This window comes from Marmota monax, unplaced genomic scaffold (assembly GCF_021218885.2).
Source record: "Marmota monax isolate L192 unplaced genomic scaffold, Marmota_monax_Labrador192_F-V1.1 WCK01_AAM20220418_F8-fsc00014, whole genome shotgun sequence".
Classification (NCBI taxonomy): Eukaryota; Metazoa; Chordata; class Mammalia; order Rodentia; family Sciuridae; genus Marmota; species Marmota monax.
Window position 1 is genome coordinate 35,632,060 of NW_026695222.1, and position 17,531 is coordinate 35,649,590.

The 17,531-nt window shown below is 58.2% G+C and overlaps 1 protein-coding gene across 2 annotated transcripts in view; it reads left to right on the top strand.

The window, feature by feature from the left end:
* Phactr3 (phosphatase and actin regulator 3) overlaps positions 1 to 17,531 on the top strand; it is a 189,239-nt gene that overhangs the window by 118,124 nt on the left and 53,584 nt on the right. For both annotated transcript variants that reach the window (XM_058575407.1, XM_046434020.2), the window contains exons 2-5: positions 317 to 478; positions 3,604 to 3,657; positions 9,120 to 9,302; positions 17,131 to 17,343. In XM_058575407.1, coding sequence (XP_058431390.1) covers positions 322 to 478; positions 3,604 to 3,657; positions 9,120 to 9,302; positions 17,131 to 17,343 — 607 coding nt within the window. In that variant the 5' untranslated portion in view covers positions 317 to 321. The remainder of the gene's footprint in view (positions 1 to 316; positions 479 to 3,603; positions 3,658 to 9,119; positions 9,303 to 17,130; positions 17,344 to 17,531) is intronic.

The window sequence follows — 17,531 nt, forward strand, 5'->3', positions numbered from 1 at the left end:
AGAGCAGCACAGATAGCAAGCACAGTATGAGCAAAGGCCCTGGGGCAGGGGATGTCTCAGTGGACCCAGGCAGTCTTTAATTACCATGGTGGAAGCAGAGTTGGGGGAGGGCTGCCCATGGCTGCCCACATATGAAGTGTGCTCTGATATGCACTGGTCAGAAGGAGCCCAAGAGTGTCCACTGCTCTGATGACCCTCCTGGGCTCTAGGCCTTGAGGACTCACTGGTCTTCCCTCAGGGTGAGGGAGTTGCTGGGTCCCCAGTAGCCAGGTAGCTTGGGGGCCACTTGAGACCCTCTCTTGGTTTCGTCTTCCAGATGAGATGGACCAAACTCCCCCGGTGCGTTCCGAGTATCTGGTCTCAGGGATTCGAACTCCCCCCGTGAGGAGGAACAGCAAGCTGGCCACCCTGGGCAGGATCTTCAAACCTTGGAAATGGAGGAAAAAGAAAAATGAAAAACTGAAGCAGACGACTTCGGGTAAGGCCCTGGGCGGGGCTGGCCGAGGCCGGGGTCACCCCTATCTCCCGGCCCCCACCCAGGAGGGCGGGCTGTGCTCCGTGGCTCTGAGGACCAGAAGCTGCTCAGCCTCCCTCTGGTCACCTCCCTTAACCAGCACCTGTTTGGGGTGGGTCAGCACCGGTCACCACAGTGGGACACTGCCCAGACCCAGGGTGCACACGATCCCTGGGGCCTCGCTAACAGGCTCTGACTCCGTGCAGGGCTAGGCTGGACTAGGGCATCATGCCGGAGCCCAGCAGCCAGCACAGAGCCCTCACTAGACTCCACCATGGTCCTTGCCCTCCCACACCCATGATCTCAGCTGGATGAAGTGGGCAGCAACCTGGGTCCTACCTGACTCTCGCTGTTTCTAGGAGACCCCGGGTGACTCTGAGGGCTGAGGCCGTCAGTTGGGCCTGACACCTTCAGGATGCTCTTCTTGTGTGAAGACAGAAAGCCCACCTACCCTCTAGCACCTCTGCTCTGGCTAGGTACACCCGTCCCAGTGCCTCCCACCCAAGGATCCAGAAGGTTCCCACACTCACTCAGGCTGCACCTTCACACCCTGCCAGGCCCAGCTCTGTGGGAAGTCGGGTTGCGCCGGGTTGTCCCGTTGCCCCTTCCTCCATGGAACCACCGTGGGGACTGTCACCACAAGCCTGCACCCCGGGCAGGTGGCCCCAAGGTGATGACAAGACTGGGCATGGGACAGCAGGTGTCAGCAGAGCGCTTGTGCCCCTCCCTGCTGGGACAGTCCTCTCCTGGCCCTGTCTGCCCCAGGGTGCGGAACAGGCTGGGCCTGGGAGAGTCCCTTACTCGGGGCCAAAGCGTGGCAGGACATGCTATGGGCAGGGGAGGCCCTGGCTGGAGCCCAGCACCACAGTCCCCAGAGGCCTGTCTGCGCTGCTCGCCATGAGCCGGGCTGCTGCCCCGGGAGCTGGGCCTGGGCCTCGGGGACGGGCCTGTGGGTGCCACAGCAGGACGTTGTCTCTGTGGCCCCGGCTTCTGCTCTCCTCCCCTGCTTTGGAGAGGCTCACACTCCAGGGCTTGGAGGGAGGTGGGGACAAAGCAGTGTAACCAGTGCCCTATGGTGGGCCAGGGCAGCGGCCATGCTCTACTCTCCCTGGTTTTCAGCCCATGGGATGACTCGCTAATCACTTTTTAATAAAGAGGTCAGTCGACAAATTCTCTTTGCCAAGAATGAAGACAAAACCAGCATCATTCTTCAAGAACCCCCCAGGTCCTCCTGTGTGCTGGGGACCCAGGCCCTGCCATGTGGACTTCCCGCGGAGGGGGAGTGCACAGCTGGCCTGGCCCCCTTGGGCTCAGCACCTTCAGCTATGGGATTGGAAGGCGAGCCTCCTGCCCCCAGGACCCCGTGCCCCGTGCCTCTCCCAGCGCTGTGCTGAGGTACCGGGATGCTCCGGTGACCCTGGGAGGACATTCGACACCTGCAGCATCCCCTCACAGTGATGGGCTGTTTGTTTCAGCATCGAATCCCCAACGTCGCAGGCAGCAGTGGTTGGGATGAGATGCAGTGTGACTCTGGCAGGGGCTCAGGGCCACTCGCCTGCCACACAGGAGGCGGCATCTGAGCCGTCCGCCCTGGGGGTGCCTCCAGCCTGCTCCCCCACTCTGAAGGACTGATGTTCCTACCCCTCTGTGGACCGTATCTGCCCCCACCACCCCCACCTCGTGTCCAGCTGCCTCTTTGGGCCATGGGAAGGACCTGTGGGTCAGTGGAGGCAAAGTCCTGCATCCAAACCTGGCCATGGGAGCAGCCAAGTGGCCGCTGGGCTCAGAGCCCCGCTGTTGGGGGCGTGAATCACGCCATCTCCACCCTCCCCCCCAGCGCAGAGTTCAGGGCCTCGACATTGGCCACACAACCAGCACCTGGGACCTGCTTTAAGCACAGGCTGCAGAAAGGAATCTATGTTCCCTTATCCCCAAAATGTCTCTCCCACCTGTTTGGTTTCCCTTCTTGGCCCTCGCCCTGGCAGTCCCAGACGACCCCACCCAGGACCCCAGCCCTGGCGCACCACGCTCCTGCCTGTAAACAGGTGTGGTCCATCCTGCCCAAACGTGCTGGCCTGGGGCAGAGGCTGGGTGTCTCGCTCACAGTGACTGCCGCAGCCGGGACACAGCAGGTGCTCATGCTGGATTGGCATTACGATAGAACCCCTGTTGTCCCCGCCAGCACCCCAACCTCAGGGTCCATGAAGGCGGCTGAGTTGGATCTGCTCCCTGGGGGCGGCCAGCACCCCCTGTGCCCGGGGAAGAAGTTAACCACTGCATTGTCCTCACCTGGTGGCCATCTGCTGCCTCCGCCCACCACGAGCTGAGTGGACCAGCCCACCCCACGTGTCCTGAGCCCCGGCCGGCCTGCACGTGGGATGCGTGGGCTTTGCGATCTGCTTAAGAGCAGGCACTTTGATCTTTCAAAGAAAGCAGCCAGTGGTTACGTACTGTGTGTTTGGAAACTGGGCTTCACCTGTACGCAAATGGGAAGGGAGAGCGGGGACGGTGGAGCGGCCGGGAGGGCGGGACACGTGGTGTGCTGGGAGAGCTGGTCCTGCCCTGGGAGGGGCAGAGGCTGACCTGAAGGACGGATGGGTGCCACTTGTGAGTTGGGGTCAGTGGAGGGACCTGGGCTGGCCCCCTCCTTCCCTGCCCGCCCCTCTGGTGAGTCCTTTGAAGGCTGCTGACCTGTGGTCTGCTAGAGCCCACCCCAGGGAGAGAGATGCTGGGAAGAGTATGTGGACAGACACTCAGAGCGGCCCACTAACGTGAGCCAGCCCCACTGCAGATAGCTCCCCGGGTGCTGGGGGCAGGGGGCCTCATTCCCCAGCTGGTGAGTTGGGGGTATGTGGTGGGGGTGCCCTGGGGGACGGTGCCGTGTGTGCAGGTGCTACAGGCAGGTCTCGAGAGTGACAGCCTCTCACCTGACGCTGCTTGGCAGATTGCTCGATGTCCCCACCTGCCCCTGGGCCAGGCCTGCACGCCTGGCGCCTGCCACCCCACTGTCTGTTAAACCTGAGGTGGGCACTGCTGTGACCTGGACGAGCCTCTGACCGTGACTCATGTGGACCTTGTGTCTTGTGCAGCCCTGGAGAAGAAGATGGCCATCAAGCAGGGGCTGCTGGAGATGATGGAGCAGGGTAAGAGGGGTGTGGGCCCTGGGCACGAAGGTCACCGTGCTGAGCTCGCCCAGCCAGGCAGCCACGCGGGAAGCCCCTCAGGACAGAATGGACGTCAGGGGCGTCCAGTGTCCAGATGTGGGGTTTTCAGCCTCCAAGTTTGGAGAAATGCCCCAGAGTCAGGGGCCTGCCAACAGCGGAGGACCCCTGGGGAGCAGAAGGGCACCTCCCGGGCACCGGGAAGCGCATCCTTTCCTGGGGATGTCTGGCAGCAGGGGGAGGAGGGGCTCCAGGCTCCTCTAGGTTCCTCTGAAGTGGCAGCGGTGGGATTTGTTGGTCCTAAGTTTTCCCCATATTAGCGTTTTAATCCCCATTTGGGGCAAATTCTTCCCACTCCACAGTCTATTCCCACCACTTCCGTGTGGCAGGCATTTGGCACACAGGCTGTGCCAGGTGTGCATCAGCCTCGTCTTTGGGGTGCAGGTGAGGGAGGTGAGGGTCAGGCCGCGACTCCCGCTGGGCATGCGCATGAGAGCATAGATGCAGTCTAGAGCCTGGTCTCTGAGTCTGTCTAGCAGTTCCGTTTTGGTGGCGTGCACATGGCCCTCTGTTTGCACAAGGCTGATCACTGTTGCCAGCACAATTAACCAAACAGAAGCCTTTAGCTGCCTAGTCTCCTCTTCCCGAGGGATTCCAATGGGTGTAGGGCACTGGGCTCAGATCCCGACACCCACACCCTTGTGCCTTCTGGTCTGAGAAATCTTGGTTGGGGGTTTCACAAAACCCACTGCGACCACTTAGAAATCTCTATAGCGCTGGACCTAGCTCTTTCCCCCTCACTGAAGCCCCACAGAGCCAGTTCCACGGGGCTTGTGTGCATATATTAGTTCCTACCTCCCACTTCCTGCTTTAAGATATGACTAGTGTCTTTGCAATTTGGTCCAAGTATCAGACATTAGGAGGGACTCTCACGGAGTCGATAAATCCAGATTGTGCACAGCCAGGCCTGTAGCACACACCCCAGCTGGGGTCCGGGGCTTCGGCAGCCTTCCCCTCCCCGAGGTCCAGAGTGAGCGGTCAATTGTGTGAGTCAGGGGAAGCCCACAGGGGGATGGCTGAATACTACCAGGACTGTCCACCTGCAAGGAAACCCAGGAGGGAGCCCCATGGTGCTTGCACATTTCACTCTCTATTCAGACTTGGATTTGGTGGAGTTTTTTTTTCTTCTGAAACAGAAGTCTGGACTCTGAGTTTGGATGGGACCCAAGTGCCAAACTCTGGCATTTTGATTATGTTGCCAAAGGGCTTTATTTGGATCTTGGGAAGAGAAAGGGGAAAGAAAAATGATGTTGAGTTTTTTCATCATCTAGTCCAAAAAAATATTAGTTTTGATGAATAAGGAGGAAGTAAAGATAGATTTGATTCTTGTCAAAAATTAATTTTTGAATAATCAAAGAGGAGAGTTTTCAGGAGGAGTACAGTTGGCCTTTTTAAACTCTGAATTTTTGTAAGATGGTTTTGTTGGATGAAGTCGGAACAGAGGCCCAGTGGCCAGTGTCTGAAGGTCAAGGGGTGGCCCACCTTTTTGTGGAAAGGGTTGGATGGTGAGTGTTCCAGGCTTTGGGGGCTGTGTCCGTCTGTGCTGCATTGCCATACTGAAGTGCTCGAGGCAGCTGACTTTGTAAAGGGGTTTCCTCGGCTCCCAGTGTTGGAGGCCAGAGGGCAAGGTGCGGGTGTGGCTCGGTTCTGGTGACAGCCTTCTTGCCGGCAGAGCCCTGAGGTGGCACAGCATTCATGGTAAGGAGACAGCTTGTCTGTGTGGTCCCTCTTCCTCTTATGAGGTCCCCAGAATACAATCAAGGGCTTCACCCTGATACTCTTACCTAATCCCAAATTTCCCATTGACAATACCACAGTCAGATTGTTTTGAGCCTTTTAATACCTTTAATCTGTGCTTTGGGATTGAACTCCTGCCTGTGTTAGGTGACATACCATAGCAGGGGCCCTACAGTCAGTTTCAACCACCCGTCTCTGCTGTTACAGGGCAGAAATAGCCAGGGATGGTACATACGTGTGTGGGCATGGCTGTGTGCCAATAAACCTTTATTTATAGATGCAGAAATTTGAATTTAAAATAATTTTTATGAGTCACAAACTATTTTTCTTATTTTCCAACCATTTGAAGATGTAAAATCCATTCTTTGCCTGGGGCTGCATGGAATAGGTGGAGGGCTGCTTTGGGGCCCCAGGGTGTACTCCCAACCCCCCACCCTTTCCTTTTGCTGAGCAATTGTTGAGCGGGAACTAGAGTGACCACAAGTGCCATCTCTGTCCTTGAGAGTGAGCATGCACCATAAATTGATGGTGCAGAGCGTTACTGAGCGTCTACTGTGTTAGCCAAGGATATGGGTGCTGTTTTCCCAGGACATGGTCCTATGGGGCACATGCAGGAGGGAATTCCACAACTGTACAAAGTCACAACTGAGAAGAGGAAGGCACAGGAAGACCCAGAGCACCCTAAGAGGAGGAGACAGGGCCCACCTGGTGGGGCTTAGGGGGTGTCTTTGTCCAGGCCAGCCGTGGGCAGGAGGCTGGCTGTGTCTGCTGCATGTTAGAATCACCTGGCAGCCATCACGATCCCCTGTTGCTGGGATCAGCTCAATGAGATGCTTCTCAGACCCTGTGGGCGCCAGTGCTTGATGAGCCTCCCCAGCCGACTCCAACTTCGGGAAGGTTGAGCAGAGATCAGGAAGGAGGGGTGACCTCTAGGCTGAGGGAGCAGGCCCAGGGCTCAGAGAAGGTGCCTGTAGGGGATGGGTGGGACATGGGGGTGGGAGAGGGGCTTGGGCATGAGGAGCCTTCCTCTTTGCTGCCCCCCAATGGTGTGGGTGAGAGACACGCCCAGGGGAGTCCAGCAGTGGGGGCCTACAGTGAGCTTGCCCTTATATGAGCAAGGCCAGGGAGTCTCTGGGGCCCATCAGAAGGGGAGAGCACAAGGGCTGCCCCTGGGTGGCTGGGCTGGGGGCCTTGCTTTCCCTGAACTCCTGTGGGTCGTAAGTCCTCTGTGGTATATTCTTTTGGTAAATCTGCAGCCATAAGATAGCTACAGGATACACACAGATGTTGGTCATAGGCCTCTGAGAAAATCCCTGGCAAGTCCCCTTGATGTTGACCTGTCTAGTTTGTCCAGTGCTGGGGGCACCAGGAGGCTCTCCCATACTGATGGGAACTGGAGTCTCCCAGTTCAGGGGAGCCTTCAGCCACCTCCTAGAAGGGGAGGGGTGTGAGGGCTGAGGCCCACTGCCTCCCCCAGGGTGTGGGCAGTCCTAGGTCTTGGTTTTTCCTGGGTCTGGGTTAAGGAATCGGTCATCAGCCACCACCACCTCCCAGCAAGGAGGACCAACCTGTGGCCATGGGCGCCCCCCTGTGGCCGGCCGCTTGTACTGAGTCTGCGTGCCTTGTGGCCAGGACTGCAGGCAGGGCCCACCCTGGATGTGAACTGCCCAGCATCTTTGGTGACCCCACAAACTCGAACGTGAGCTTCCTTGGTCAGGACAAACCTCCTAGTGTCCCGTGGCTCGCACACAGGGCAGATGAACACAGGCCTACGTGCCCATCACCCTGGAATTGCCCAAGCAGCATTGTGAGCTGGGCCCTGGGCAGGCTGACAGGACAGAGCGCGCTGGGCCCAGAGGACGGGTCTGTGTCCCTCCCCTCAGCAGATGTTCTTAGGACTCTGTCAGTGTGTGTGTCCAGGAACCATCTGGGCCACTCTATTTCCTGCAGTTCTGCTCAGCTGCTGGGACCTAGGACTGCCCGTTTGTGGTGTTGAGACGGATGAATGAGAGGGGGCCGGTCACTGTGGGAAGTGACCCTTTCCCACCCTGTCTCTTCTGCTCTGTCCCTCCTCTGAAATGTCTGTGACCAAGAACAGACCAGCCTCTCTGGCGTGAAGGTCCCCAGCCCAACAGGGCCGGACGTCCACCTGCGTGGACGCCGTGGTGTCCCTGAACAACTTTCCCCCGTCTTCCTGTGTGCACTGACTCAGCAGTTTCTTAAATAATTCAAGGAGTTTCATGCGCAGTCACTAGATATGCACCTCGGCGCTGTGTTCAGTGACCCGGGAGTCGCGGGCTCCTGGGGAACTGGACAGTAGTAACTGGAGTCTGGTTCCTTTGTGGTCGGATCCTGGGGCTGTGTGTGCATGCTGTGTGCATGCTGTGTGCACAGGCCTGGGCTTCCCTGCCCCGTGTGCCTGCTCAGCGTGACGGCACGCTTTCCTGCACTCCCTCCGCAGCCCTCCGAGGGGCAGAGGAGTGAGTGTGGAGCAGCCTGGCTGCAGGGAACCCACTGACCCTGAGTGAGAGGAGCAGGGCCTGAGCCACCCCGCCCCCACCCAACCGTGTTTCCTAGCAACGGCCCTGGCACCAGGGCTATTTTGGGAACGAACTTCTCATTGAGCATGATTCTGGGCTGGCACTCGGAGCACGGCCCAGAGGGACCCTGCAAAGTGGCTGAGCTGCAAGGCCAGTGGGCAGATTGTAGACCTGCAGGGGGCGTGGGGTCTTCATGATGCTGGAGACCTGGGCCCCTCCAGTTCTGTGACCCAGCCATCTTATTTTTACTGTGGTGATGGTGGTGGAGAGGGGTTATGATTGACAGCAATAACGAGGCTGTTCTAGGACCTGGTGTGGGTGCCTGTGAACGCAGGCAGCTGCCCCTGCCACACAGGGCATGGGGGGGCGTAGGTAAGGTGGGGCCCCACGCTGTGCCCCTGGGTATGTGCTCCTCTGCCTTCCAGGGGATCCAGTGGCAGAGACTCACGGAGGTGGTCAAGTATGAGCAAACCGTCATGGCAAGCCAAGACACTAGTGGTGTGACACCCAGTCCTGTCCACCCAGTGAGTCCCCTGGCTGTACCCAGGTCCCTCCCTCCTGGGAAGAATCCGCTGGCCTTGCTGAGACCTCAGGCTCACATTTGAGTTCATCCTGGCTGTAGATCTGCAGGCTGCCCTTCTAGCTCTCCCCCAGGGAAGGCACCTACCATTGGCCACATGCTTGATGTGTCCAAGGGAAGCAGGACAGAGGTGCCTGGCAAGAGCGCAGCACCCGGGGAGGACATGTCCAGGGAGAACACTGGTTTGTCCCTGAGCCTGCTGTTGGGACAGAGGCCTTCTGGTACCCACAGCCCAGCAAGCCATCAGGCAGAGGGCAGGACCAGAGTAAGGGAGACAGAGGCCAATGGCAAGAGAGTGGATGTAGGTGGGGGCTTGTCCAGCGTCCTGCAGGTGTTGGAGTCATAGTGGGCACACTGAAACCAGGGGCTCAGGTTCACAGGTCGCCTGGGCTGGGAGCACAGAGGAGGAGAGACTCCTGGGGAGGGTGGGCACTAGGGCCTGGGTGGCATCTTCCCAAGGAGTCCTATAAGAATAAAAGGACATGGGAGAGAGTTGTGCCCCTGCTGATGGCTCAATTTCCTTGCAGACGCTGAAAGCAAAATGTGCAGCCCCGACGGAGGCCCCCGGTCCACACAGAGCGAACCCTCTACTCCCAAGCAGGAGACGCTGACAGCAAATGACGTGCAGCCAGGAAGCCCCATGGCCACCGGGGAGGGCCAGGCTTCCCTGGAGGAGCCACTGTCCTCGGACACCCACTTGGATGATGCAGGTACCTGCTGGAGACCCTGCGGGCTGAGCTAGTCCCCAAATGATCTTTAGCCTGGGGGGCAACTGGGGTTCCGCTGAGGGCTCAGGCACAGCTCACATGGGGCACTGTTCTCAAGAACGCTGCTTCCAGCCCTGCCACGCCCTGGCACAGAGCCGGCACAAACACGTGAAGAACCACCCTTCTGTCTTCCCAAGTCTGGCGCGGCTGAGTGAGTTGCTAAAGACGCTCACGGGTGACCTTTCTGGTATGCCTTTGTGTGTTCACTGGGACTTTCAGGGACAGAAGTCTCTGGAGGAGGAGCGTCTGGGGTGGGGGTATTCAGCTGACCCCAGCACAGTGGCCAGCTGTGTGGCTTGGGTTGGGCTCTTGGAGCAGAGGTTTGCTGCAGCCGTGCATTTGCATGGAGGACCTTCCGGGCTGCCCCTGCCTGAGGGCCAGGCGCAGAAGACCCCGCGGAGAGCAAGGAGCAGGGCACCAGGAAGAGAACAGGAGGCGGGGATGGCAGAGCCCAGAGGCTGATGATTTGTCTTGGGAGGGGCCAGGTGGCTCCGATGCAGCCACTCAGCCCTGGGCTGGAGGCTCAGAAGCAGCCAGAGGTGATGATGGAAGGGGAGGCGGGCGCAGTGAACCCACTCCTGAAATGGCCGTGGTATCTCGGGGCCTTAGTTGGCCAAGGAGCAGAGAGAGCAGGGGCCTTTGACTGGATGGAGGTGATCGGGTGCGGCCAGAGCTGGGGCAGAGGCGAGGGCTGGGCAGCTTCCCGAGGGCACTCGGAGTCCGGTGGGAGTGAAGGGGATTCACCTGTAGAGTGCCGCGGTGGGGACCCGGCAGCGACATGCCTGCTGTGCGGGGCATGGGGAGTGCAGGCTCCTTACTGTGCACCCAGCTTCTCCTTGTGGGCCCTGAGCCCCTGGGGACATGGGTGATGTCCTGTGGGTGGCACGGGGACAGACAATGGGAAAACATTTCAATAGTGCTGTACTTATTTTCATTGCTCAGCACAAGTGGCTTTAGGCTCAGGAGAGGGGTTTCCTTACAAATAAACTGAAACAAAAGTGAGGTCACTCAGTGACACACACCAACAGGAGCAGGAAGTACAAAGGGGGTCCGCGTCAACCGCGGGGACCCAGGCGGGTCCTCAGGCCCCTGGTGATGACGGGTGCGTGGACAGCTGTGTTCAGGGCGTGTGCTGTGCCCTAAGTGGAAACGGCCCAGGAGACCAGCAGGGTCCATGATGGAAAGGAGACCGGCAGGCTGAGCGAGTCCCCTGAAGATGGATGGGACACCGTCTCTGACACCAGGCTGATGCTAATGTGGGACGTTGTGTGACCATGGACAAGTCATGTAACCTCTCTGAGCTTGTTTAATCAACTATGAGGATGTCACACAAACCCAAGGGCTGCTCAAATCGGGCCATCCCTGGAACACACAGCTCAGCCCTGGTGCTCCCAGGCACTCGGAAAGCTTTGCCCCACTTATGATGAGCCATCATCACCATCCCTGTCCTCATGGTCACCAGCCCTTGGACACACTGTCTCGGGTGGCCTGCAGACACACCCTGAGAGGTGGTGCCCCTCCTGGCTGTGTGTCCTTGGATGTGGGACCACCTGCATCTTGCTCCTAAGCCTGCGATCTTGCCCTGCCCTGCAGGCCCTGGTCCTGCACCAGGAGTGTTGTCCCCACAGCAGGTGCCTCTGGGTCTGTTTCGAAGCCCGCCCTGCAGGGGCACCTCAATGAGGGAACAGATTGTGACAGTGCACAGATCGTGAATGCTGCTTTAAACATTGGCTTACAATTTTTTTCAATATTTAAAAAATCTAGATGTGCAGTTTCTTTGCGACCACCAGAGCCGAGGCCCCACTGGGCCGGTTTATCAGCCACTGTGGGGTCTTCTCTGTGGGGTTTGCCTGGCCTCACTTGTCACCTCCGGCCTCAGGCCTGTGGAGGTAACGAGGTAGTCACTGCTTGTTGAGTAAGGGACCTGAGGTCGCCGTGAAGCCTCCTGTTTCAGAGCTGGGAGGACCAGCTGTTGGTCCAGTACTGCCCTCTCCTGTTCTCACATCCTGAACCTCAGCACCCAAGGAGCAGCCAACATCTGGGCCCAGTCCCTCCATGTTGTAGCTAATTTCCTGACAGATGTCACCCAATGTCAGAGAAAACAGAATACCAAGCAGACAAGTCATGTGAGTGCCTGCCCCTGGGCCCAGCTTCTCTCCCTGACCTTGGGCAGGTTCACATGCTGCCCTGTAGGCCGCAGTCTGTACAGGAGCCCCTGGGCGCTCTCCAGTGCGCTCACTACTGTTCTAGATCTCGGCTGCGTTTTGAAGGGTCCAAGAAAGTCAGATTCTCTTAATAATCAGACCTTCCATGAACTTCCCGGGGTTGGGGAGAGGGGTCACCCTATCTAGCAGGTGGCTCCCCTTTAGCCAGGTGGTGACACCTGATCGGGGGCTGCTGTTTGCATGTGCTCCAGTCACGGTGGGTGGGTGGTGTGGGCGCTGTGTCCAGGTACTGCAGATTTCCCAGGAAGAGAACCTGTCAAAGGGCCTGGCGGTCACTGTGATCTGGGGGGACTGGGCTTCTGTGTGGGGGTGACTGTTTCTCCTGGTCTGGTTCGGACGCTGCCACAGTAGCAGCAGAGCATTCCCTGTGGCTCTTGGGAGGAGCCTGTGTTTAAACATTCGTGGGACAGGATCCTGTTCAGTGCTGTGTGACCGGGCAGGGCCCACCTGGTGCCCACCTTGGTTCCCACGAGTGCACTAATAAAAAGAAATGGCCCTGGGTGAGCTGTACTGAGTTATCTTGTGACCACCTGATGCATTGACAAAACAGGCCCAGGGAGGTGAGGTCACTTTCCTAAGGCCACAGAGCACAGACAACACTGGGGTTTGATAGTTTTGTCTATTTTTTTTGTTTTGTTTTCTTTGGTACTAGGGGTTGAACTCGGGGCACTTTACTACTGAGCCACATCCCTAGACTTCTTTTAATTTCAAGAGAAGTTCTTGCTAAGTTGCTTAGAGCCTTGCTAAATTGCTGAAACTGGCCCTGAACTTGCGATCCTCCTGCCTCAGCCTCCCCAGGCACTGGGATTACAGGCGTGCACCACCATGCCTGGCTCTGGGGTTTGATGTTAACCACAGAAGTCTACACCAAAACTAGAGCCAAGAACCTTTGTTCTGCTTCTGGAAAGTTCTGGGATGTGAGCCTTTTCTACATCTTGAACAGGGCCTCTCCAGCTGCAAGCTGCTGGCCAGATTCTGCACCCTGTCCCTGAACGTGTGGCCTTTAGGTGCTGCTAAGGCTCTGGCACAGATGAGGGAGGCCTTGTGAGGTGCCCACCTCCCTCTGTTCAGCACCTGCTTCCCACCTACTCTCTGCCTGGAAGGGTGGCATGGGACCCTGGACTCACTCCCAGAGGATCCAGGTGCCCTGTAGCCACTGGTTACTTGAAGAAATTAGAATCAAGTTCCAGCTCCCCAGGAATACCAGCCCATCCATGGCTCTGTGGCCACTTGCCATGAGTGGCTGCCCTGTGGACAGGGATGAGACAGTCCTATTGGGCAGTGCTGAGAGTGAGAGGTGGCCCCACGGCCGCATTGGTGAGAAACCAGGAGAGACTTTGCCATCTGGACTGGCCAGGCCTTCAGAGTTGTCCGTATCAGCAGACTGTAATTGCAGCAAAGACCATAAAATTCACACAGAAAACATTCACCCTCTGGCCCTCTAGAGAAGGTTTTCTGATCCCTGGGGGAGAAGACGGGCTTGGGATGGGTGGGCGGCAAGGGTGGAGCTTAGGGCCATAGGGGGCCAGCGGGGCTTCAGGCAGAGGCCCTGGCAGCTCTCAGTGGGACGAGTGGATGTTCTGACATCTTTCGGATGTGGAGCTGGTAGGGCTTGACCATGAATGGGGGGAGTAAGACGTGGAGCAAGGAGGAGAGAGAGGCCTGGTGGGCGCCCAGTCCTGGTGCCTGGCGGCCTGGGTGGCACTAAGCCTGGTGAGGGTGGGGCCTGTCTGGCTCATGCCATGGCTGCAACTCCTACAACACCTGGACCCTGCAGATGTTCAGTAACACTCCAAGCTGGATTGGCACTGGACAGGTGAGAGAAGGTGGCCAACAAGGGAGAGCCGGTTGGGAATCGAGAGCTGGGTGTGGGTGTGTCTTCTCATGCCTGTTTGACCTCCAGCTGGGGATGTCGGGTGGCTATGAGTCCAGAGCTCAGAGGAGCAGTCAGGCGTCACCAGGGATGGGAGGGGCTCTGAAGCCAGAGGTCCAGTTATGGGGTTGACTCCTGAGAGGGCGGATGGGGAGGAAGACCCAGGCTGGACTCCTAGGCAGCTGGTACAGGGGGCAGAGCCCACATGGAGACCAGGCAATGACTGGGCAGGGCAGCTAGGGCTCCCGGAGGGTCCAGGCCTCACCAGCGGGAGGAAGAGGGAGCAGGTGGTGAGGATAGAGATGCGGTCTGGGGACCTGTTTGACATGTTTAATTTTCAAAGGAGCAGAAAGTGTAGCTGAAGGTGAGGGCACAGGAGATCAGGAGTGTTTGGGCTGGTCTTCAACTGGTAGATCGTCGTGATCTAAAGAAATGGCGAAATTGATACCAGAGGCCAGGGGGACAGTCTCTCAGTGGTGCGTAGGCCAGATCCATGCTTTCTGGTGAAAAACTACTCAGAGCACTGACAAGATGCAGGAGGACCTCATTAGCTGACCCAGGAGCGAGGCCCCAAGCCCACGTGCTCCCTCCCCCAGTAGGCCCTTCACCTGGCCATGCCCCACACAGACTTGTTGAAATGCTGATTCCAGGGCCCCTGAGAGGATACTGGGGCCCAGAGGGCCAAACGGGCCTGCCCAGCACTCCATTCTGCAGGACCCAGCTGGGGCCATGAGAACGTCACAGCTGTGGCTCTCACCTGGGCCTCCCTCCACCGCAATGCATGTCCTTTAAAAATCTGAGCAGCGCTTACCTAGGGTAGTAGTGCCAGCCTTGGGCACACTGTCCCCAGGCATGCTGTGTGGCAGTGTCTGTAGTCATCAGGGTTGTCTCACCTGGGGACGGCTGTGGGCACCTGGAGGTGTGAGGCCATGGTTGCTGGTGAGCCTTCAAGGTGCAGGACAGCCCTCATGACAAGGAGTGGCCTCCAAGGCTGAACTCGCCTTCCTAAGACAGGGAGGCCTGTCTGCCTGCCTAATGATGCTCTCATCTGGCAGCATGGCCCATGGCTGCTCACACTGGGTGACCTCATGCCGGCCTCTGCCTTGTGGACAGGGATGGTTACTTTTGCAGAGATTCATGCAGATGAGAAAACGGAGGCACAGAGGACAGCACACTCATCTGGAAAGGGCCCAAGCACACAGGGAGGAGGAGGAGGAGAGCAGGAGACTGGCCTGGGTGAGTCCTGGGGAGCCATTCCTGGGTCTCCGTCCCTCCTGACTGTGATCCTGCTGGGTGCCAGTGTGACCCGTTCACCCAGACTCGATCCATCGAGCAAGGAGGCATGCCGAGTCCAGCTGTCAGGGCAGGCCGCAGGTGCGGGGCTGCTCCACAGGCCTCCACCCTCACAGCACCCCACAGAGGGAGAGGGCTCCAGGATGTATGGCTGCAGGAACTCCAGGGGAGGGGACCAGTCCCCTGCAGGACGGGAATTCCTGCCCTCCTGTGCCTGGCAGTCCTGGTCCTGTGCTAGGTATTGAGGGCATCAGCTCTGAGCGTGTGTCCTTAGAGTTAGTGTCTTTGTTCCTGTCCACAGGATAGCCACTCATGGCAAGTGGCCACAGAGCCATGGACAGGCTGGTATTCCTGGGGAGCTGGAACTTGATTCTAATTTCTTCAAGTAACCAGTGGCCTGCGGCTTAACAAGGAAAACCCAAGACTGTTTTGACCTAGGACTTGTAAGATGTCTGTATTATCAGAGAAAAAATTAAATGAAACAACTCATCAGAATCGTGAACTTTAAAAGTTGCAGGTTACAGTTCGCTGGACACAATGACAGTCTTGAGGTCCAGGGGTTTTTAAAAAGAGGCTTTGAGGACAGTTTGGTAATTACAATAAAACAAACTCAGTATTTTCGCTTAGACACCCTGTAGGGCCAGAGTGCAAGCCTGCCACGGTGGCCGAGGTCACCTTCATGGCAGCTGGGTGCCCTTGCATCTGTTCTGAGATGTTCCCTGGGAGTCGGGGGGCAGTCGTCAGAGGCGGCGAAGGCCCAGAAGAGGGGGCGGCTGAGGGTATGGCTTGTGGCTTCATATCTACAGCCTCACTGGGTGCTTAAAGGGCAGGGACAGGCCTGCCCTGTCCAGCCTGACTGTGACTTCAGCACCGCGGACAGCGCAGGCTGGGCGCAAGTCCTAGCAAGGTTCAGAGACGGTGAATCCCGCCAGTGACAGACACCGCAGACACCCTGACATAGACAGGAGGACCTCATTAGCTGGCCTAGGAGCCCACGTGCTCCGTCCCCCAGTAGGCCCTTCACCTGAGGATGGCCCCACCAGGCTGCTCCCTGGGACACGGGGGTGAGGGTGGTGGCATCTCCCTCGGGACGTATCTTAGGACCTGAAGATGTTCATCACGTGACTTCCATGGGGCTTGGCACCTCGGGGCTCACTGAGGCAGGGAGTGAGGGAGTGCCTGTCCCCAAGGGGCCGCCTGTCTTCCTGGACAGCTGGTCGTGTGTGGAGTGGGGATCTGAGGAGCGCCCACCTGAAGGCCTGTTTACCCTGCAGAGCGCAGGTGAAGCTCGGGCACAGCTGAGGAGAAGGCGCGAGAGAGCTGGGGGCAGGAAAGGACAGAGGACGCTTGTCCGGGGGGCGGGGCAAGCCAAGTTGGACCCTAAAGGTTGAGAGTCCCTCACATCACGGTCTTCCTCCTGCAGGGGTGGGAGCAGGTGGGCCCTGGCTTGATCCAGAGGCAGGATTTGTGAGAAGGAAGCTGGGCAAGGGGCTTGGGGTGTTGGTGGCTTGCTGTTGAAATAGCGGACAGTGCTGGGCTTTTTGGTGTGCATCTGTAAGCCGGGTGGCTCAGGAGGCTGAGGCAAGAGGATTGAAAGTTTGAGGCCAGCCTCTGCAACTAAGTGAGGCCCCCAAACAACTTGGTGAGACAAAGTCCTTTCAAAAAACAGAAAGGACTGGAAATGAGACTCGATTGCTGAGTGCCCCTGGATTCAATCTCTACCAAAACAAACAAACAAAAATGGTGGACAGTGGAATGTGGGCTGGGCAAGGAGAGAAACGAGAAGGTAGAGGGTAGCAGCCTGGGGTGCTCTAGGAGGCAGTGGGCCTCAACATGCAACTGGAGAGAGGACAAGGCTGTGGGCCAGCTGCCCTTTCTCAAAATCCAATCTCACTGCCAGCCTCCCCCGTCTGGACTGGCCTGCCAGGGCCAGGGTTGCTGGAAACTGGACATAAAGCCAGAACTGGTAGCATGAGCGTCTGGATGTACCAGGCACACACCTGCCACTTCCTGCTGAAACCTCATAGTAATCTCTGAGGGGCTGTTGTCACGAGTACAGGGACAACGAGTGAGTGGAGGCACAGAGGTTTAGTGACTTGGGATACGCACACTAAGTGCAGAGGCACCTGGGGCCTGGGCTTGTCTGACCCCCGGCCTGTCACAGTGGCCACCGTGCAGGTGAGGGGGCCTTGTCTGTTGTGTGGGAAAGGGGCAGGGTCCCCCACACTCAGGATGGCCTCCCTCCCTCCACTTGATGGCTGACCTGGGGGGGGAGTCAGTACGCACGTGAAGGGACCCCTCCCACCAGTCCCCCTTGCGTGGCTCGCTCACCACTGTGGTCCCGGGAACAAGTTGTGAGTGCTCTGTTTTGCCTTTGAAGCAACCAAGGTGCCATCTGCCTGCAGCAGGGAGGACGCAGACCCCGGTAGCCTCCTGCCCACCACCGACGAGCTCTCTCAAGCCTCATCTGGGTCTGACTCCCTGGAAAGTCCGCCCAGACCCCTGGAGAGGTCCATGGGCCAGCTCCCCAGCCCCCCACTGCTGCCCACTCCACCACCCAAGGCAAACTCCAAAACCACGAAAAACGTCGCAGGTGGGTCTGTGTGCATCCTGTCCTCAGCCATCTTCCCCCCTTCCATCCGTCTGTCCATCTGTCCGTCCATCCATCCATCCTTCCCTGCACCCCTCCTGCCATCCATCCACAACTTCCACCAGTCCTGCTGGGCCCCACTCTGGGCAGGTTCTGGCCCTTTGCCTCTGGGGCTAGGGCTCAAGCGCAGG